This window comes from Oncorhynchus nerka, linkage group LG2 (assembly GCF_034236695.1).
Source record: "Oncorhynchus nerka isolate Pitt River linkage group LG2, Oner_Uvic_2.0, whole genome shotgun sequence".
Classification (NCBI taxonomy): Eukaryota; Metazoa; Chordata; class Actinopteri; order Salmoniformes; family Salmonidae; genus Oncorhynchus; species Oncorhynchus nerka.
Window position 1 is genome coordinate 12,815,803 of NC_088397.1, and position 23,726 is coordinate 12,839,528.

General features: G+C 43.2%; 1 protein-coding gene across 1 annotated transcript; it reads right to left on the bottom strand.

The window, feature by feature from the left end:
* Positions 1-11,125: 11,125 nt before the first annotated feature.
* Positions 11,126-22,342, bottom strand: ackr3b (atypical chemokine receptor 3b). The gene is made up of 3 exons (XM_065023290.1): positions 21,996-22,342; positions 13,248-14,082; positions 11,126-13,039 (listed from the first exon to the last, which is right to left on the bottom strand). The coding sequence occupies exons 2-3, from the start codon at positions 14,024-14,026 to the stop codon at positions 12,694-12,696; spliced, it is 1,125 nt and encodes a 374-aa protein (XP_064879362.1). The 5' UTR covers positions 14,027-14,082; positions 21,996-22,342; the 3' UTR covers positions 11,126-12,693.
* Positions 22,343-23,726: the final 1,384 nt, after the last annotated feature.

Sequence of the window (23,726 nt, forward strand, 5' to 3'; positions counted from 1 at the left end):
CTAAGGAACTTCTGCCTCCGTGCCTGGCCAGGCCTGGGCCCCAATGTACTGACACACAGAAAGAAGGACATTTAATGGAATGCTGCATCTCAAATACAGTGTAGTGTAATGCTTCCACCATTCTGTGCTGTGTCTAACTAATAATGATGTTGACTTAACCACGTATTAATATAGGTAAAGAGCTTTGAGTTTGAGGAGTAGACGTTCTGTCTATGCAAATCATCAATATTACTTTCTGACAATAACACCAGATCTCCATGGCTACAGACTAGTTGCTATGGAGAGAGGTTAGATCTAAGAAAATAACCTCTCAAGTTGTCTAGGCTACTGAGCCTTGACCCACAATGCTGAGCGCTAGCTGCAGACTACCCCCTTGTCGAGGGGATGTCGGCTTGTTTTCATCTCAGCAGGACAAATATGAATTATGGATTTCACTGTTTGAAAGGGGAAAACCAGGCCAAGGCTTTCCAATTAGTGAATCTAGCTGAATGCCAAGTGTAGTTTGTTGCCCTAGTATCTTGTTCCAATGGGAACCTTTTATATATAACCCCACTGATCTAAAAAATAACATTATAATTATTAGATTTTTCTAATAAACCCAAATCTCTGTTTAAAAGGCTGCAAGCATTCCTTTTGTAGTCCAGACATCAATCAGATTAGCAGTTGGTTATTATTGAATCAAAGGTTAAATTCTACGTAGGAAAAGTATGAAAATCATTTATTTTTCCTTTCTTTCTTTTCAGTAACATTGTCCTCACACAGGAGGGCAGGGAAGGACAGGCTCTGTCTGTCTGTCTGTCTGTCTGTCTGTCTGTCTGTCTGTCTGTCTGTCTGTCTGTCTGTCTGTCTGTCTGTCTGTCTGTCTGTCTTCCCCTCGCTGAGTCTGTCTGTCTGTCTGTCTGTCTGTCTGTCTGTCCCTCCCTCTCCAAGACACATTCTGCTCCAGATAACTCTTCTATAAACATTACTGTTGATACTTTCACAATTTACAGAACATAGAATAGAGGCAAAACCACCTCCCTGTAAAAATAATCACAATCAGCTCTTCCCATCATTACCTGCCTGTTTTCCCAACATGGTGTCACATGACAGGAACAAAATAGGGTTTTCTTCCATTTCGGACCGGCCCAGGAAGACCCCATTTGAAGAAATAATCATGTGGTCTCTGTACCCAGGTGACCCGATAGACCAAAGGCTGTTCATTCCTCAATGCTCCATCTCCACTGATCCTTGACCCAGTTAGCTTCACCTTTCTATGGGTTAGGAATGTCCTCCCCACACTGGATAAAGACTGACCAATAAGCTAACCTATAACCAGTCCAGGGACCCCCCATGAGAGAACCACTATGTCTATTTGCACTTTACAAGCTAATTACCAAACAACGGAGCAGGGTTAAAGTAAGTTTAAACTAGCAGCTCAGACCTCGTATACACAGGCAGCTGTTGAATGGTCCATTAGCGCTATGCTAACAGTTAACATCAGAAGTAGAGGCCCCATAGGGTGGAGCCCAGTGAAACATGCAAATCCACTGACCTCCGCCCTTTCCCACATGACCTATGCAGGCGTTCACTGATTGGCCTGGGATGCTCTGTTCCAATGTTCATAGCGTACCAATTAGAAGCAATGTGTTGGACATGCATTCTAAATGTTATTCTTTTACGCATGTTGGAACATAGACTTTTGTCTTGTGAATGCACTGACTACTCCTCATGAGTCTTATCTACCCACTATTGTTTCAGCTCTGACTATCCTCATGATACCAATGAAGAGTCTGAACTACCCACTATTGTTTCAGCTCTGACTATCCTCATGATACCAATGAAGAGTCAGAACTACCCACTATTGTTTCAGCTCTGACTATCCTCATGATACCAATGAAGAGTCTTATCTACCCACTATTGTTTCAGCTCTGACTATCCTCATGATACCAATGAAGAGTCTTATCTACCCACTATTGTTTCAGCTCTGACTATCCTCATGATACCAATGAAGAGTCTGAACTACCCACTATTGTTTCAGCTCTGACTATCCTCATGATACCAATGAAGAGTCTTATCTACCCACTATTGTTTCAGCTCTGTCTATCCTCATGATACCAATGAAGATGCTTATCTACCCACTATTGTTTCAGCTCTGACTATCCTCATGATACCAATGAAGAGTCTTATCTACCCACTATTGTTTCAGCTCTGACTATCCTCATGATACCAATGAAGAGTCTTATCTACCCACTATTGTTTCAGCTCTGACTATCCTCATGATACCAATGAAGAGTCTTATCTACCCACTATTGTTTCAGCTCTGACTATCCTCATGATACCAATGAAGATGCTTATCTACCCACTATTGTTTCAGCTCTGACTATCCTCATGATACCAATGAAGAGTCTTATCTACCCACTATTGTTTCAGCTCTGACTATCCTCATGATACCAATGAAGAGTCTTATCTACCCACTATTGTTTCAGCTCTGACTATCCTCATGATACCAATGAAGAGTCTGAACTACCCACTATTGTTTCAGCTCTGACTATCCTCATGATACCAATGAAGAGTCAGAACTACCCACTATTGTTTCAGCTCTGACTATCCTCATGATACCAATGAAGAGTCTTATCTACCCACTATTGTTTCAGCTCTGACTATCCTCATGATACCAATGAAGAGTCTTATCTACCCACTATTGTTTCAGCTCTGACTATCCTCATGATACCAATGAAGAGTCTGAACTACCCACTATTGTTTCAGCTCTGACTATCCTCATGATACCAATGAAGAGTCTTATCTACCCACTATTGTTTCAGCTCTGTCTATCCTCATGATACCAATGAAGATGCTTATCTACCCACTATTGTTTCAGCTCTGACTATCCTCATGATACCAATGAAGAGTCTTATCTACCCACTATTGTTTCAGCTCTGACTATCCTCATGATACCAATGAAGAGTCTTATCTACCCACTATTGTTTCAGCTCTGACTATCCTCATGATACCAATGAAGAGTCTTATCTACCCACTATTGTTTCAGCTCTGACTATCCTCATGATACCAATGAAGATGCTTATCTACCCACTATTGTTTCAGCTCTGACTATCCTCATGATACCAATGAAGAGTCTTATCTACCCACTATTGTTTCAGCTCTGACTATCCTCATGATACCAATGAAGAGTCTTATCTACCCACTATTGTTTCAGCTCTGACTATCCTCATGATACCAATGAAGAGTCTGAACTACCCACTATTGTTTCAGCTCTGACTATCCTCATGATACCAATGAAGAGTCTTATCTACCCACTATTGTTTCAGCTCTGACTATCCTCATGATACCAATGAAGAGTCTTATCTACCCACTATTGTTTCAGCTCTGACTACCCTCATGATACCAATGAAGAGTCTGAACTACCCACTATTGTTTCAGCTCTGACTATCCTCATGATACCAATGAAGAGTCTGAACTACCCACTATTGTTTCAGCTCTGACTATCCTCATGATACCAATGAAGAGTCTGAACTACCCACTATTGTTTCAGCTCTGACTATCCTCATGATACCAATGAAGACTCTTATCTACCCACTACTGTCATTGCTTTCTGTTGGAGCGAGCGGTCGCATCCGCGCTTCGGTCTGCTTCGGTCTGCAGGTTGTATAACTTTTCATTACATTTCATTACATTTCATTATAGTACAACGGTTTGATTTGTCTAATCTTAGCAATTTCTTCTTAGCTAGCTACATAGCCGTCTTTGTATCAAAGATAATTGCGTAATTATCGTATTTCGTCGTCCTCCTATCTGCCCAGCAGCTAGCCAGCTAGCTAACGTTCACCGTCTACCGTAGCACTGTAGTAACTATCACACTCAACTGAACGACTTGATTAGTGTAGTGTTAGCTAGCTACATAGTTGTCTTTGCTGTCTTCGTATCCAAGATAATTGTGTAGTTTAGAGTGTGTAGTCTTAGAGTGATAATTGCGTAATTATCGTACTTCGTCGTCCTCCTATCTGCCCAGCAGCTAGCCAGCTAGCAAACGTTCACCGTCTACCGTAGCACTGTAGTAACTATCACACTCAACTGAACGACTTGATTAGTGTAGTGTTAGCTAGCTACATAGTTGTCTTTGCTGTCTTCGTATCCAAGATAATTGTGTAGTTTAGAGTGTGTAGTCTTAGAGTGATTATCTTAATTTACCGAGGTTAGCTAGCCAGCTATTTGTCGTCCTTAACGTAGGAGTCACTCCTAGCTAGCCAACAGCTAGCCAACGTCTACTGAATAGAACTTTCGCATTCCGGTCGCATTCCGCTTCGCTCCACAGGTAGTATCACATTTTCATTTAATTTCATTACAGTCCCAACGGTGTGATTTGTTTGATCGTAGCTAGCTACATAGCTAGCTACATAGCCGTCTTTGTTTCAAAGATAATTGTGTAGTCTAGAGCGATTTTCTAGGTTAGCTAGCCAGCTATTGTCGTTCTTTTAACGCAACGTAACGTAATCAACACTGCTAGCTAGCCAGCTAGCCCCGAATAGCAGCATTGTAGAAACTTTACACTCAACGGAACGACTTGATTAGTGTAGTGTCAACAACGCAGCCACTGCCAGCTAGCCTACAAAGTCAACAACGCAGCCACTGCCAGCTAGCCTACCTCAGCAGTACTGTATCATTTTAATCATTTTAGTCAATTAGATTCTTGCTACGTAAGCTTAACTTTCTGAACATTCGAGACGTGTAGTCCACTTGTCATTCCAATCTCCTTTGCATTAGCGTAGCCTCTTCTCTAGCCTGTCAACTATGTGTCTGTCTATCCCTGTTCTCTCCTCTCTGCACAGACCATACAAACGCTCCACACCGCGTGGCCGCGGCCACCCTAATCTGGTGGTCCCAGCGCGCACGACCCACGTGGAGTTCCAGGTCTCCTGTAGCCTCTGGAACTGCCGATCTGCGGCCAACAAGGCAGAGTTCATCTCAGCCTATGCCTCCCTCCAGTCCCTCGACTTCTTGGCACTGACGGAAACATGGATCACCACAGACAACACCGCTACTCCTACTGCTCTCTCTTCGTCCGCCCACGTGTTCTCGCACACCCCGAGAGCTTCTGGTCAGCGGGGTGGTGGCACCGGGATCCTCATCTCTCCCAAGTGGTCATTCTCTCTTTCTCCCCTTACCCATCTGTCTATCGCCTCCTTTGAATTCCATGCTGTCACAGTTACCAGCCCTTTCAAGCTTAACATCCTTATCATTTATCGCCCTCCAGGTTCCCTCGGAGAGTTCATCAATGAGCTTGATGCCTTGATAAGCTCCTTTCCTGAGGACGGCTCACCTCTCACAGTTCTGGGCGACTTTAACCTCCCCACGTCTACCTTTGACTCATTCCTCTCTGCCTCCTTCTTTCCACTCCTCTCCTCTTTTGACCTCACCCTCTCACCTTCCCCCCTACTCACAAGGCAGGCAATACGCTCGACCTCATCTTTACTAGATGCTGTTCTTCCACTAACCTCATTGCAACTCCCCTCCAAGTCTCCGACCACTACCTTGTATCCTTTTCCCTCTCGCTCTCATCCAACACTTCCCACACTGCCCCTACTCGGATGGTATCGCGCCGTCCCAACCTTCGCTCTCTCTCCCCCGCTACTCTCTCCTCTTCCATCCTATCATCTCTTCCCTCTGCTCAAACCTTCTCCAACCTATCTCCTGATTCTGCCTCCTCAACCCTCCTCTCCTCCCTTTCTGCATCCTTTGACTCTCTATGTCCCCTATCCTCCAGGCCGGCTCGGTCCTCCCCTCCCGCTCCGTGGCTCGACGACTCATTGCGAGCTCACAGAACAGGGCTCCGGGCAGCCGAGCGGAAATGGAGGAAAACCGCCTCGCTGCGGACCTGGCATCCTTTCACTCCCTCCTCTCTACATTTTCCTCCTCTGTCTCTGCTGCTAAAGCCACTTTCTACCACTCTAAATTCCAAGCATCTGCCTCTAACCCTAGGAAGCTCTTTGCCACCTTCTCCTCCCTCCTGAATCCTCCTCCCCCTCCTCCCTCTCTGCAGATGACTTCGTCAACCATTTTGAAAAGAAGGTCGACGACATCCGATCCTCGTTTGCTAAGTCAAACGACACCGCTGGTTCTGCTCACACTGCCCTACCCTGTGCTCTGACCTCTTTCTCCCCTCTCTCTCCAGATGACATCTCGCGTCTTGTGACGGCCGGCCGCCCAACAACCTGCCCGCTTGACCCTATCCCCTCCTCTCTTCTCCAGACCATTTCCGGTGACCTTCTCCCTTACCTCGCCTCGCTCATCAACTCATCCCTGACCGCTGGCTACGTCCCTCCCGTCTTCAAGAGAGCGAGAGTTGCACCCCTTCTGAAAAAACCTACACTCGATCCCTCCGATGTCAACAACTACAGACCAGTATCCCTTCTTTCTTTTCTCTCCAAAACTCTTGAACGTGCCGTCCTTGGCCAGCTCTCCCGCTATCTCTCTCAGAATGACCTTCTTGATCCAAATCAGTCAGGTTTCAAGACTAGTCATTCAACTGAGACTGCTCTTCTCTGTATCACGGAGGCACTCCGCACTGCTAAAGCTAACTCTCTCTCCTCTGCTCTCATCCTTCTAGACCTATCGGTTGCCTTCGATACTGTGAACCATCAGATCCTCCTCTCCACCCTCTCCGAGTTGGGCATCTCCGGCGCGGCCCATGCTTGGATTGCGTCCTACCAGACAGGTCGCTCCTACCAGGTGGCGTGGCGAGAATCTGTCTCCTCACCACGCGCTCTCACCACTGGTGTCCCCCAGGGCTCTGTTCTAGGCCCTCTCCTATTCTCGCTATACACCAAGTCACTTGGCTCTGTCATAACCTCACATGGTCTCTCCTATCATTGCTATGCAGACGACACACAATTAATCTTCTCCTTTCCCCCCTCTGATGACCAGGTGGCGAATCGCATCTCTGCATGTCTGGCAGACATATCAGTGTGGATGACGGATCACCACCTCAAGCTGAACCTCGGCAAGACGGAGCTGCTCTTCCTCCCGGGGAAGGACTGCCCGTTCCATGATCTCGCCATCACGGTTGACAACTCCATCGTGTCCTCCTCCCAGAGCGCTAAGAACCTTGGCGTGATCCTGGACAACACCCTGTCGTTCTCAACTAACATCAAGGCGGTGGCCCATTCCTGTAGGTTCATGCTCTACAACATCCGCAGAGTACGACCCTGCCTCACACAGGAAGCGGCGCAGGTCCTAATCCAGGCACTTGTCATCTCCCGTCTGGATTACTGCAACTCGCTGTTGGCTGGGCTCCCTGCCTGTGCCATTAAACCCCTACAACTCATCCAGAACGCCGCAGCCCGTCTGGTGTTCAACCTTCCCAAGTTCTCTCACGTCACCCCGCTCCTCCGCTCTCTCCACTGGCTTCCAGTTGAAGCTCGCATCCGCTACAAGACCATGGTGCTTGCCTACGGAGCTGTGAGGGGAACGGCACCTCAGTACCTCCAGGCTCTGATCAGGCCCTACACCCAAACAAGGGCACTGCGTTCATCCACCTCTGGCCTGCTCGCCTCCCTACCACTGAGGAAGTCCAGTTCCCGCTCAGCCCAGTCAAAACTGTTCGCTGCTCTGGCCCCCCAATGGTGGAACAAACTCCCTCACGACGCCAGGACAGCGGAGTCAATCACCACCTTCCGGAGACACCTGAAACCCCACCTCTTTAAGGAATACCTAGGATAGGATAAAGTAATCCTTCTCACCCCCCCTTAAAAGACTTAGATGCACTATTGTAAAGTGGCTGTTCCACTGGATGTCATAAGGTGAAAGCACCAATTTGTAAGTCGCTCTGGATAAGAGCGTCTGCTAAATGACTTAAATGTAAATGTAATGTACTGTTTCAGCTCTGACTATCCTCATGATACCAATGAAGAGTCTGAACTACCCACTATTGTTTCAGCTCTGACTATCCTCATGATACCAATGAAGAGTCTGAACTACCCACTATTGTTTCAGCTCTGACTATCCTCATGATACAAATGAAGAGTCTTATCTACCCACTACTGTTTCAGCTCTGACTATCCTCATGATACCAATGAAGAGTCTGAACTACCCACTATTGTTTCAGCTCTGACTATCCTCATGATACCAATGAAGAGTCTTATCTACCCACTATTGTTTCAGCTCTGACTTGTCTGATTGTTAGGCTGGACAGGTTTCCTTCTACAAGGGGAAAAGCCCTCACATACATGATGTTATGATAATGACCCTCAGACTTCCACATTTGGTACAGTGCAGTTGATATCCATTTCAGTGCCATGGTTTGGAAAGGGAATCAGATTATATACGGAGCTTGTTCCCCCGTTGCCCCAACGGAGGGGTCAATTGCCTAGATGCAGCATAGATGCAATCTATGTTTATTAGTCTGTTCGTTCATGTGTATAAATCTGTTTCATGGAGTCCATTGACAATCTGACACTAGCAAGAGCAGGTTCCTCCAGTCTACACTGATATGGCAGCTCTCGCCAACAGTGAGTTCAACTCCAGTGTCTCTCCAGAAAGACTTTTAATTGGTGGGAAGATTCAGCACAAGACGGTCTGACGATTCTACTCATGTTTGTCTTGACCAGATCAGTCCGTCAGGCGTCAACGCTGCTTCCCGCTCCCACCTTCTAACAGAACAGAGGATGAGGGATGGATGGGAGGATGAGGGAGGATGGGAGGATGGGAGGATGAGGGATGGATGGGAGGATGGGAGGATGGGAGGATGAGGGAGGATGAGGGAGGATGGAAGGATGAGGGAGGGGGTGATGAGGGGTGGAGGAGTGGGGTTGGATAATGAGCCCATACCTCCTGGGAGACTGATCTAACAGTGGATCAGATCGCTGTTTCACTGCCACATTCATGGCCGTGAGAACGAGGAGTCCACACACACACACACAACCACTCATACACACACAACGCCGGCTTTTCTGTGTCCCAGGAGGAATGAGGGTACAGTGAAAGGCTGTTTGTTCTGCTACATGGCTGTGCCGCCACGGAGGCCTTTGGCATTCAGACGCACACTGCTCCCACGATCAGTCCATTCAGGAGGCCCTCACACAGGAGAGGGTGCGATGCTCTTAGACCTCTCTGGCGTTGTTCTGGAAGTCCCCATTGATGTTTGGACGGGAGAGTGAAACAGTGAAATAGCACAGGGGTTAGTCTTAGCTGTTGTCTTACTGGATCTGTCTTAATGTCCTGACTGTCATGCCTCTTTCTGTATGTTCTCCTATAGAATCTTATACATAGTGGAAAGTGCTTGATTGGGACAGGCTGGGTAGATGCCAAACTAGTTAACCCTGAAAACCAGTTGGAAACCAGATACTCATGTCTTTGAGTTTCATTGACTGGACTCCCCAGCTATCCCAAAACCAGCTTCTGAGTCAACTCTCATAACAATCCGTGTAACAGCTAACTTGTAAGCTTTCAAACATCATTATGTCTCCTGCCAGAACGCGGCCTCTCTGCCTACCTGCCACTCCACGTAACAAGCCTAGCCCGAGGCCCCTGAGGTAGGGGACAAGTTTAGACAGGGCTGGAGGAATCGTCCAGGAGCCAGTCAGGAGCCACTGTCAGTCAGTCTGTCTGTTGCCCTAGGGATCATCACACTCCACTGGGCTAATGTGGATGCGACTGCCCCTGACACGGGGGACAACCCTACTGGAAGAGCATAGTTCCCACCAGGGAGCTGGTTTGTTTGTGTGTTTATTAAATATCATGTCTTGGTTGTTGTTATTGGAGAAACATGATTAATTGTGATTTCAATATTTCTCCTTTCATGTCCTGAATCTGCAGCAGCTAAACATATAAACTACCCCATATATACAGAGTTCTTTGGGATAAACACGGGTTTAACAAGATTACTGTATGTTGTGGAAAAGAAGAGATGTGCTCAATAACGTCCATGCTGTGATATACATGTGTTGTTCTTTCTTCCCATCAGCTGGTTAAACAGGGTTCTACCAGGACAGTGTCATTTACACACAGTTGGTGCAGCTTCAGCCCCCGGTGGGTAGAAAGGTCTGTCATTGACACGGTTAACTGACTTGGTGAACACCTGGGGTTTGTCTTCATCCAGACACAAACTACAGGAAATAACTGGGGTGGAGCACAGTTGGTGCTGATTAGGTTCTGCCACTCACACACAGACACATGTTGTTCTGGAAGAAAACACAACCCATACATTCTAGAACACACACAGACACATGTTGTTCTGGAAGAAAACACAACTCATACATTCTAGAACACACACACATGTTGTACTGGAAGAAAACACAACTCATACATTCTAGAACACACACAGACACATGTTGTTCTGGAAGAGAACACAACCCATACATTCTAGAACACACACAGACACATGTTGTTCTGGAAGAAAACACAACTCATACATTCTAGAACACACACACATGTTGTTCTGGAAGAAAACACAACTCATACATTCTAGAACACACACAGACACATGTTGTTCTGGAAGAGAACACAACTCATACATTCTAGAACACACACAGACACATGTTGTTCTGGAAGAGAACACAACTCATACATTCTAGAACACACACAGACACATGTTGTTCTGGAAGAGAACACAACTCATACATTCTAGAACACACACAGACACATGTTGTTCTGGAAGAGAACACAACTCATACATTCTAGAACACACACAGACACATGTTGTTCTGGAAGAGAACACAACTCATACATTCTAGAACACACACACATGTTGTTCTGGAAGAAAACACAACTCATACATTCTAGAACACACACAGACACATGTTGTTCTAAGAACACACACATTCTAGAACACACACAGACATGTTGTTCTGGAAGAGAACACAACTCATACATTCTAGAACACACACAGACACATGTTGTTCTGGAAGAGAACACAACTCATACATTCTAGAACACACACAGACACATGTTGTTCTAGAAGAGAACACAACTCATACATTCTAGAACACACACAGACACATGTTGTTCTGGAAGAGAACACAACTCATACATTCTAGAACACACACAGACACATATTGTTCTAGAAGAGCATTCTATACATACCAAAACACAAATATTCCCCTCTCAGACAAAGAAGTTTGAGGCAATAATAAACAGTTTTGTGCATTTATTTGTTATTTTACACAAGAGCGTAAAAACATCCACTGACTGGCAAGAAACTGCGTTTGCAAATTCAAAAAGATTTGCAGGTTGTGACTGAAATGTACACACATTGGCTGTTTTTCTTTTGTGTAGTGAAATAAATGCAAACGAGTTGAACAAAAAGAACAAGATAACTGAAATATAACTAATGGTATATTATTTTAAACAGTAGCAGAACTGCCATTTTTAAACATTACACAGAAAGCACACCTTCATTGATTCCGTTTCACAAAACTTCACAAAATCACTGCGCCTACAGATCAACAAATATATAAATATGATATTTACAGAATAAACAATGGATTTGAAAGTCTACTCCTTCATTTTACATACTAAGCACCAATACTTTCTAAATGCGTCATCTAGAGGAGTGTTTGGGACTGGATGGATTCTCCTGGCTTCACATTGACACCTCACTAACCATCATACACACATCAACATACATACATCTACTTCTCACATTGACACCTCACTAACCATCATACACACATCAACATACATACATCTACTTCTCACATTCTACAGATTGGCTTTCGTGTTTGTAATGTCTTTTTTATGGCCCCAGTGAAGACCAGAAGTTGCTTAAGAGTCAGCTGATGGGGATCAGAATAAAGAATACAAAATAAAATATAGCTTTAGAGTTTTGACTCTGGTCTCGGCTGTCAGTCCGTTTGACATTCCTGATTTCCATGTAAACACAGTGGCTTGATTCAGTGGCAGGTCCTTCAGAGTAATGGAGTCTGGTTGACTGACTGCCTGCTCACATAAACACTGGCAGGGAGAGCACCTCGTCTCCCTCCGCTGTGGCTCTGACCAGGGCAGGGGGAAGGGTGTGTGTGTGTGTGTGTGTGTTTACGGTGTCGTTGAACCATCTGTTTGGGTGACACCAAGTCTCCAGTTCAGAAGAAGTGCTTTCTCAAGAAGACCCCCACCCCTGTTACTAGGCAAGGGGGAAGTTAACCAAACTCAGAAAGGGGGAAGTTAACCAAACTCACTCAGAAAGGGGGAAGTTACCCAAACTCACTCAGAAAGGGGGAAGTTAACCAAACTCACTCAGAAAGGGGGAAGTTAACCAAACTCACTCAGAAAGGGGAAATTAACGAAACTCACTCAGAAAGGGGGAAGTTAACCAAACTCACTCAGAAAGGAGGAACTTAACCAAACTCACTCAGAAAGGGGGAAGTTAACCAAACTCACTCAGAAAGGGGGAAGTTAACCAAACTCACTCAGAAAGGGGGAAGTTAACCAAACTCACTCAGAAAGGGGGAACTTACAACAAAACGGGAGTTACACTGAAACAGAGCATATTTGGTCTTGGTCTTTTACAGTGCGTCTAATGTGCTTGAGATGTCCTTCCCAGGGACTGCATTCAGTCAGTTAACTGTTCAGCCTTTTCAGCAGGCCTTAAGTATAGTCTGTTTGGTAGAGAGTCAGTTCTCTGTGAGTTGTGTGACATCACCTCTGTGTGTCCAAGACAATTTTCCCCTCAGGGACAATTTTCCTCTCCCAGCGGGCCAATCACACGTTATTCTCCACCGCCACCACAGCCAAGTACTCTGTCTCGGACACATGTGATGCGTCAATGAGCTTGGCCAGGCCCGTCTTGGTGGAATACTTGAAGATGAAGGCCTTCATGAGGTCGTAACGGTAGTTTCTGTTGATGAAGTTATAAATGACGGGGTTGATGCAGCAGTGGATGAGGCTGAAGCACTGGGTCAGGTGGAGGGACACATACAGGAAGTTCTCCAGCCTGCAGCTGAAGGGCAAGACGTTGAGGAGAGATAAAGTGTCCACCAATAGGACTCCGTGGTAGGGCAGCCAGCAGACCAGGAACACCACAATGTAGGTCAGGATGATCTTCCGGCTGAAAATAATCATTGATTAATCATTGATTGGATTTATAAAGCGTGTGTGTGTGTGTGTGAATGTGTACGTGTTTGTGTGTGCATGTGTGTGCATGTGTGCGTTTGTGCGTGTGTGTGTGTGTGTGTGTGTGTGTGTGTGTGTGTGTGTGTGTGTGTGTGTGTGTGTGTGTGTGTGTGTGTGTGTGTGTGTGTGTGGGGGACACTCACCTGATGCGGCGCTCCTGGTTTGAGTTGGCGCTGGAGCCGGGCGGGTTGGCGTTGCCAATGGAGCTTGCTAATAACAGGTAGAAGACAGCGATGACTGGGAACGGGATGGCGAAGCCCAGGACGATGAAGCTAAGCTGGATGCCCACCATCCACTCTCGGGGGTTGTCAGTGGGGTAGACGGGCCGGCACAGGGTGGCGTCAGAGTGTGTGGACTTGACCGCCTGCAGAAAATAAGTGTCTGGGACGGAGGCGGCCAGTGCCAGCAGCCAAACCAGGATACAGATCACCCTCCGCACCACCTTCTTCCTGCGGCTGTTCCCTCCGTCTCCGAACAGCGCCACGGACAGGTAGCGGTCCACGCTCATACAGGTGAGGAAGAAGATACTCCCGAAGAGGTTGACGCTGAACACCAGGTGGGTGATCTTACAGACGGCCTCGCCGAAGGGCCAGTGGCCGCGCTGTAGCAGCGAGCTGACCCAGACTGGGAGAGTAGCCACCACACAGAGGTCAGCCACAGCCAGGTTGAGGATGTACAGGTGGGTTTCAAAGCGGTTCCTCTCTGAGCGGAGGTTGACCCACACCACCAGGGTGTTGGCGGCCAGGCCCACCAGGAAGATGAAGATGTAGAGGACAGAGAGGGTGTAGAGCACCGCCGCGTGGCTGAACCCAGCCGGGCACAGCAGAGCCTCTACGTGGTGGGATGACATGTTGTCCCCTGTGAAGTTAAGTTCCGCCCACATCTCCATCAGCTCCGTCAGCTCGTTCACACTCAGACTCATGGTGGCGTTCACCGCAGTAGGGGGAAGGCCGTGTTGTGAAGGCCAGAATCCACAATCTGTAAAGCAAGAAGTTAGCTGCTTAGAGTTTGCGCAAAACAAGTGGATCAACTGAGGGGCTGTATGAGGGGAAATATGTCCATTTGCAAAACAAGACATTTGCTGGGTGACCACACAAACATATGGACCAAATATATCAAACAATCATTTGTTTTGAGGGACAACAGGTGTTATCTAAAACATCTCAAGAGGCCAGGGACGTCAATGACCCCTGAAATCTGAGGGGGTACAAAGTATGTGAGGATGTCTGGGGGGGGGCTAGGTGGTCCTGAAGTTGGAGAATCTTCCATTTTTCAAACTCCTGAAACAGCATTTTCCATGCTTAATTCTACGTTAAAAAAATATCTGTTTATTTTTCTGCATATCTAAGCATACCTCATGAGCTGTCTGTATCCTCCTGGACGGTGGTTATTATTTTAAAGAAACTAAATATGCTCAAATCTGGGTAAAAGATTGAAAGGTATGTGACTTATTCAGTACATTTAGTTATTGGTTGCTTTTGTAAAGTCTTCCAACCTTGCCAGCAGGCATTCCAGCTCAGATCGTTTTAGACAAGCTAGCTACTCCAACTAGATTGATAACCTGAAATGGCTTCTGGGTAGCTAGTTATTGGGTTGGGGGATTGGGAACATATCTGGAATAGCTAAAGCCAACTTCATACAATTGCAAGGTGGCTAGTAGTGTTAGAGACGTTTTAGTATTTTTTATTAGAGGATAAATCTGAGGGTCATGTCCCCTGTGCTCCCCATGGGCATGGCGCCTCTGTCCGAGGCGGCATGGTGGGATGTCAGGGGGTTCGACCGATCGCTTGCTGTGTCCAGGAATGTTCTCAATGTTTTCCCTCTAGTTCATTAGACAGAGACATTCCTCAGGACTCCCGAGTTCCTCCTACCTAGTCCATCAATTACAAGCAGAGTTCCTCCAAGTACATCAATAACAAGTAGAATTCCTCCTAGTCCATCAATAACAAGTAGAATTCCTCCAAGTCCATCAATAACAAGTAGAATTCCTTCTAGTCCATCAATAACAAGTAGAATTCCTCCTAGTCCATCAATAACAAGTAGAATTCCTCCAAGTCCATCAATAACAAGTAGAATTCCTCCTAGTCCATCAATAACAAGTAGAATTCCTCCTAGTACATCAATAACAAGTAGAATTCCTCCAAGTCCATCAATAACAAGTAGAATTCCTCCTAGTCCATCAATAACAAGTATAATTCCTCCTAGTACATCAATAACAAGTATAATTCCTCCTAGTCCATCAATAACAAGTAGAATTCCTCCTAGTCCATCAATAACAAGTAGAATTCCTCCTAGTCCATCAATAACAAGCAGAGTTCCTCCAAGTCCATCAATAACAAGTATAATTCCTCCTAGTACATCAATAACAAGTAGAATTCCTCCTAGTCCATCAATAACAAGTAGAATTCCTCCTAGTCCATCAATAACAAGTAGAATTCCTCCTAGTCCAATAACAAGTATAATTCCAATCCTAGTTCCTCATCAATAACAAGTAGAATTCCTCCTAGTCCATCAATTACAAGCAGAGTTCCTCCAAGTCCATCAATAACAAGTAGAATTCCTCCTAGTACATCAATAACAAGTAGAATTCCTCCTAGTACATCAATAACAAGTAGAATTCCTCCTAGTCCATCAATAACAAGTATAATTCCTCCTAGTACATCAATAACAAGTAGAATTCCTCCTAGTCCATCAATAACAAGTAGAATTCCTCCTAGTCCATCAATAACAAGTAGAATTCCTCCTAGTCCATCAATAACAAGTAGAATTCCTCCTAGTCCATCAATAACAAGTAGAATTCCTCCTAGTCCATCAATAACAAGTAGAATTCCTCCTAGTCCATCAATAACAAGCAGAGTTCCTCCAAGTCCATCAATAACAAGTATAATTCCTCCTAGTACATCAATAACAAGTAGAATTCCTCCTAGTCCATCAATAACAAGTAGAATTCCTCCTAGTCCATCAATAACAAGTAGAATTCCTCCTAGTCCATCAATAACAAGTACAATTCCTCCTAGTCCATCAATTACAAGCAGAGTTCCTCCAAGTCCATCAATAACAAGTACAATTCCTCCTAGTACATCAATAACAAGTAGAATTCCTCCTAGTACATCAATAACAAGTAGAATTCCTCCTAGTCCATCAATAACAAGTATAATTTCTCCTAGTACATCAATAACAAGTAGAATTCCTCCTAGTACATCAATAACAAGTAGAATTCCTCCTAGTCCATCAATAACAAGTAGAATTCCTCCTAGTCCATCAATAACAAGTAGAATTCCTCCTAGTCCATCAATAACAAGTAGAATTCCTCCTAGTCCATCAATAACAAGTTCCTCCAGTTCCCTAGTCCATCAATAACAAGCAGAGTTCCTCCTAGTCCATCAATAACAAGTAGAATTCCTCCTAGTCCATCAATAACAAGTAGAATTCCTCCTAGTCCATCAATAACAAGTAGAATTCCTCCTAGTCCATCAATAACAAGCAGAGTTCCTCCTAGTCCATCAATAACAAGTAGAATTCCTCCTAGTCCATCAATTACAAGCAGAGTTCCTCCAAGTCCATCAATAACAAGTATAATTCCTCCTAGTCCATCAATAACAAGTATAATTCCTCCTAGTCCATCAATAACAAGTAGAATTCCTCCTAGTCCATCAATAACAAGCAGAGTTCCTCCTAGTCCATCAATAACAAGTAGAATTCCTCCTAGTCCATCAATAACAAGTATAATTCCTCCTAGTCCATCAATAACAAGTATAATTCCTCCTAGTCCATCAATAACAAGTAGAATTCCTCCTAGTCCATCAATAACAAGTATAATTCCTCCTAGTCCATCAATAACAAGCAGAGTTCCTCCTAGTACATAAATAACAAGCAGAGTTCCTCCTAGTCCATCAATAACAAGTAGAATTCCTCCAAGTACATCAATAACAAGTAGAATTCCTCCTAGTACATAAATAACAAGCAGGATTGGGGCCATCGCTGCCAAAGGAGGAGTTATCATGGTCTAAGACAGACAGATTCTCACATCTGAGACCAATCTGACTACTGCAAACTGGGAGCTGAGGGACTATTTCAACTATGCCTGTATTACCAGTGAATTATGAGCTGAAGTAAGACAGTAAATGATTTATTACTAAATCAAAATAAAGTGCTTTTCAGATTATACCATTTTCAAATGTAACTGTGGCGTGGTCCATTTTAAGCTAAATCAAATAATTATCTCTAAATACTGTAGGTACAACGACATTCACTTAGCCTTGCACAAAGAGAGTGAAGAGAGTACTGACGCTCTCAATGCGACCCAGGAATACCTCAAGGTGAGAACTTCACGGACACGGAAACGTAGCCTGCGATTGAGATATGGACAGGATGGAGTGTGTGTGTGTGTGTGTGTGTGTGTGTGTGTGTCTGTCTGTCTATGGAAGGTATGGAAGGTGAACGGTCCCGTTCTTCACTAGAAACAGTGAACCGGCATCATGTCATGACCCTTTCCTTTGAACCGACAGTTCGAGGGTGAGGGGTCAGAGGGCCGTGTTGTTGAGAGAGAGATGTGAAGCGAGCCAGAGAGCTTCACATCAGATGGAACCATAGAACACAGGATGCAACTGGTGCTGCTGAGTAGCCCTTCACACACTGATAAAACCTCTCACTACTTGGCTTTTACTGCCTGTCTTCATGGAATACAGCACTTCATAAGACACGTTCAGACTGTTCAGAGTTTATACCTTATAAGACATGTTCAGAGTTTATACCTTATAAGACATGTTCAGAGTTTATACCTTATAAGACATGTTCAGAGTTTATACCTTATAAGACATGTTCAGAGTTTATACCTTATAAGACATGTTCAGAGTTTATAAGACATGTTTATAAAACATGTTCAGAGTTTATACCTTATAAGACACGTTCAGACATGTTCAGAGTTTATACTTTATAAGACATGTTCAGAGTTTATACTTTATAAGACATGTTCAGAGTTTATACCTTATAAGACACGTTCAGACATGTTCAGAGTTTATACTTTATAAGACATGTTCAGAGTTTATACCTTATAAGACATGTTCAGAGTTTATAAGACATGTTTATAAACATGTTCAGAGTTTATACCTTATAAGACACGTTCAGACATGTTCAGAGTTTATACTTTATAAGACATGTTCAGAGTTTATACTTTATAAGACATGTTCAGAGTTTATACCTTATAAGACATGTTCAGAGTTTATACCTTATAAGACATGTTCAGAGTTTATACTTTATAAGACATGTTCAGAGTTTATACTTTATAAGACATGTTCAGAGTTTATACTTTATAAGACATGTTCAGAGTTTATACTTTATAAGACATGTTCAGAGTTTATACCTTATAAGACATGTTCAGAGTTTATACTTTATAAGACATGTTCAGAGTTTATACTTTATAAGACATGTTCAGAGTTTATACTTTATAAGACATGTTCAGAGTTTATACATGTTATAAGACATGTTCAGAGTTTATACTTTATAAGACATGTTCAGAGTTTATACCTTATAAGACATGTTTTATACAGACATGTTCAGTTTATACTTTATAAGACATGTTCAGAGTTTATACCTTATAAGACATGTTCAGAGTTTATACCTTATAAGACATGTTCAGATACTTTATAAGACATGTTCAGAGTTTATACTTATAAGACATGTTCAGAGTTTATACTTTATAAGACATGTTCAGAGTTTATACCTTATAAGACATGTTCAGAGTTTATACATAAGACATGTTCAGAGTTTATACTTATAAGACATGTTCAGAGTTTATAGTTTATAAGACATGTTCAGAGTTTATACCTTATAAGACATGTTCAGAGTTTATACCTTATAAGACATGTTCAGAGTTTATACCTTATAAGACATGTTCAGAGTTTATACCTTATAAGACATTTATACCTTATAAGTGTTCAGAGTTTATACCTTATAAGACATGTTCAGAGTTTATACCTTATAAGACATGTTCAGAGTTTATACCTTATAAGACATGTTCAGAGTTTATACCTTATAAGACATGTTCAGAGTTTATACCTTATAAGACATGTTCAGAGTTTATACCTTATAAGACATGTTCAGAGTTTTATACAGAGTTTATACTTATAAGACATGTTCAGAGTTTATACTTTATAAGACATGTTCAGAGTTTATACCTTATAAGACATGTTCAGAGTTTATACTTTATAAGACATGTTCAGAGTTTATACTTTATAAGACATGTTCAGAGTTTATACCTTATAAGACATGTTCAGAGTTTATACCTTATAAGACACGTTCAGACATGTTCAGAGTTTATACCTTATAAGACATGTTCAGAGTTTATACATGTTCAGAGTTTATACTTTATAAGACATGTTCAGAGTTTATACTTTATAAGACATAAGTGTCAGAGTTTATACCTTATAAGACATGTTCAGAGTTTATACCTTATAAGACATGTTCAGAGTTTATACCTTATAAGACATGTTCAGAGTTTATACCTTATAAGACATGTTCAGAGTTTATACCTTATAAGACATGTTCAGAGTTTATACCTTATAAGACATGTTCAGAGTTTATACCTTATAAGACATGTTCAGAGTTTATACCTTATAAGACATGTTCAGAGTTTATACCTTATAAGACATGTTCAGAGTTTATACCTTATAAGACATGTTCAGAGTTTATACCTTATAAGACATGTTTTATACAGAGTTTATACTTTATAAGACATGTTCAGAGTTTATACCTTATAAGACATGTTCAGAGTTTATACCTTATAAGACATGTTCAGAGTTTATACCTTATAAGACATGTTCAGAGTTTATACCTTATAAGACATGTTCAGAGTTTATACTTTATAAGACATGTTCAGAGTTTATACCTCATGTCTGTAAAACAAATAGAACTATAATATAATAAATGCAATTGAAACAGATGGACTGGATTTAACCATCAAACAACTTAATCGTTTCTTTATTTGCTTATAACATTAGCCAGATGTTTGTTCATCTAACAGAATTACCATATAGCCTTAAAAGCATTGTGGGTAACATGAGTAGATAGACAGCTGTCTTTAAGATGACCTTAAATCCCTGACTAAAAGCCTGGCCCATTTGGGAGAGGTGGGTCACATAATAACAAAAGCTGCAGAAAGCTTGGTGTTGTTACTGCCGTCAATCCCACCACCATCCATTTGGGAATGGATAACATTAAATGCTGCATCTCCACGTGCCATAAAACGCGGCGGCCCTTTTGAGGACCCCAGTCCTTGTAAATCTGTTGTGTTTTCACTGGTCAAACAGAGTGGCTCTTCACCTGGTTCCCTTGTCCTCCCTCTAGCCCCCAATGGCCCCAGGGCAGCTAGCACCGTCTGGGGCACAAAGAGCTGCCCGTGTGGACACAGCGTCTCTCACCACCACACCCCAATATTACATCCAACCACAGACACACACAAACACACTCACATACACTCACGTACTCACACACACACAAACAAACATACAGTATACACATATTATACACACCTCCACTCTCTTTCTCGCTCCCAGTCTCCCAGTCACTCAGTCTCTCTGTCTTTCAGTCTCCCAGTCTCTCAGTCTCCCAGTCTCTCAGTCTCCCGGTCTCCCAGTCTCTCAGTCTCTCAGTCTCCCAGTCTCTCAGTCTCCCACTCTCAGTCTCCGAGTCTCCCAGTCTCTCAGTCGGGCAGCTCAATCTCCCAGTCTCCCAGTCTCTCAGTCTTTCTCACTGTTTTTCTGTCTTTCTCCATCTCTGTCTTTTCTGCTTTTCCCTCTCTGCATAATACACTCCCTCTCCCTGTCCATCTCCCTGTCCATCTCCCTGTCCATCTCCAGATCCATCTCCCTGTCCATCTCCCTGTCCATCTCCCTGTCCATCTCCCTCCTCCTCTCCCTGTCCATCTCCCTGTCTATCTCCCTGTCCATCTCCCCCTCCCCTCCCCATCTCCCTTCCCCTCCCTTCCCCTCTCCCTTCCCCTCTCCATCCTCCCTCTCCCTCTCAATCCCCCTTCTAGAAACCCTGCAACTTTAAACTGTTTCCCTCCTCCTCCAAGGAACCCCCCCACACACACACACACATTTCTCACTCCCCACTCTTTTTCACAGTGAAAATTCTGAAACCATCTGTACTAAATGAATGTATTGAAAGGTAGGCTATTAACGGTGTCCATCCAGCATATAACCTGCTGAATATGTGAATGACCAAAATGGGTCAGTCTTAAGTGGGATTTTAGTGATTGTGCATAAGTCTTCTGAAGATACAGTAGATGAATGTTGTCCTACTATAAACGACTTTTGTTAACCGAAATACACACTATAAACTACATAACTTTTCCATGAATTATTTGATGCGTGATTTATTCACATAAACAGACCCACAGTTCCTGAACACGCTATACCTCTCTACCTGTCAACTATAATGCAATATGTTAAGATTTTTTTTAAAGAACGTTATTGTGCACAATTTAGGTGCGTCTATCCATTGCCGTATAAGTTGCTTACATACAGGGCAATCTAGATCTGATTGAATGTAGACCAGTCTGCGGGGATATAACCCACTGTTAATCCGATAGAACCCACTGTTAATCCGATAGAACCCACTGTTAATCCACACCCCCAACTGTGAGACCCGGGGCGCTTTTACAAATGTATGACAACTTCAGAGCACAACAAATCTCAGCGCCATGGAATGGTTGGGTAATGTCGAAGCATTCGTTTTCTAAACTCAATAAAAACTAACAAATAACAAACATATAACATGCCAGTTATAAAAAGTATAATCGCCTATGAAAACGAAATGCATTTTATTTTCTGTCAGTGAAAAAGTAGGATAGAATGCACTATGGGTATTGTTATTTAAAAGTTACTTACAAAAGGCCTTTCGGTGTCCTTTGTAACTCCGTCAACACAGAAATTGCACAGAATGTCCCCGTGAATGCTTTTGAGAGTCCCTAGACTGGTGTCAATATTGAGGTTATAGTAGGCCCATTGAAGTCTGTAGGTTATACGCAAATTGACTGAAGAGCTCTCGGGTTCCTGCTCTGTCGAGAGACTACCTCGCTTTGTCCCGGTGCACTTGTTAAATACTGCAGAGAGCAACGCCTACTAGGGCAACTAGGCAGCTTGGTAAAACTGATTCATTGACGTTTCAGCAAAAAAAAACAATGGAATCGACGGACTTGCGAAACATCGGATTTCCACTCCCACCAACATAATAGAGATATAAATAGTAGTTAGTTATTTGTGTCCGAGTACTGAAAAGTCTGACGTCCAATTTGAAAGTCAGTGGGCTACGGAGTGCGTATGCTGCTTTGCATTCCATCACCTTCCGATACTGGTGGTGCGTTGGTGCTGAATTCTTTAGGGGACATTTCTTATAATAGATTTACGAGCTTTTCTGTAGGGCCATATATTATCATGATTGTATTATAATTTAGTAGCCTATGCTAAATTCATTAGAATATTGGTAGATAATTGACTAAAATTAATGTAAAATATTTACAAGAAACTGTTAGCCAGTGGGCTATGTTTTACACTGAATTATTGTCTATGCCTACTTTTAAACATAATTTGAATGCATTAATAGGCCTATATAATGATGTGCAGGCGGCGGGGTGGTTAGTGTTTAGAGCGTTGGACTAGTAACCGAAAGGTTGCTGACAAGGTACACGTCTGCCGTTCTGCCCCTGAACAGGCAGTTAACCCACTGTTCCTAGGCCGCCATTGAAAATAAGAATTTGTTCTTTAACACTTACCTAGCTAAATAAAGGAATTTAAAAAAAATGTATTCACATCTTTAAAGGGATACTTCTGGAATTTGGCAATGAAGCCCTTTATCTACTTCACCAGAGTCAGATGAACATGTGCAAACCATTTTTATATCTGCCTGCAGTTTGAAGGAAGTTACTAACTAGCGTTAACACGGTTGCAGCCAACCATCCAGTCACATGCTAGCAGTCATTGCGCTAGCGCTAGTTAGCATTGGCTCACTAAACTACCTCTATCATTCTGGATGCAGAGACATACAACTTGTATCTACGGAGGAAGGTAGCCTAGCGGTTAAGAGCTCTGGAGCACTAACTGAGAGGGTGCTGGTTCGAATTCCTGAGCTGACTAGGTGAAAAATCTGTAGATGTACCCCTGAGCAAGGCACTTCGCCCTAATTGTTCCTTTAAAATGATGACTAAAATGTAGAAAGTAAATACAAGCCACAAGTTCACCTGACGTAGATAAAAAATAAATAAAGGGCTTCATTACTAAATTCCCTAATAAGGCTCTCTACTAACCAAATTCCGTTTGGAGTGACCTGAGTGCGCGCATAAAAGATTGGTGTGAAAAATCGATTATTTTGGCTTCTAGGCAAAGTGCGGATGAAGGAATTCATGCAAACAGATTATCTAGACAGAAGAGACACTCTCCTTTATTTGACCTGCACGTGGTTAAAGTTGGAACACTTTGTAAGTGAATGTTTTTGGTGTTTAACTATTTTTTTTAAACCTTTCTTGGAACAAACTCAAAGGCTTGGCGTTCTTTAGGAGCTCACCTGTTCACCTGCATGCCTTACTGGGATGAGTTTAAACACATAGGCCCTATGCCAGCTTG

Coding starts and splice junctions, on each gene's coding strand:
- ackr3b (XM_065023290.1), bottom strand. CDS start 14,026: ATGAGTCTGAGTGTGAACGAGCTGACGGAGCTGATGGAGATGTGGGCG. Junction 13,040..13,247: donor AACCAGGAGCGCCGCATCAG/GTGAGTGTCCCC, acceptor GATTATTTTCAG/CCGGAAGATCATCCTGACCT.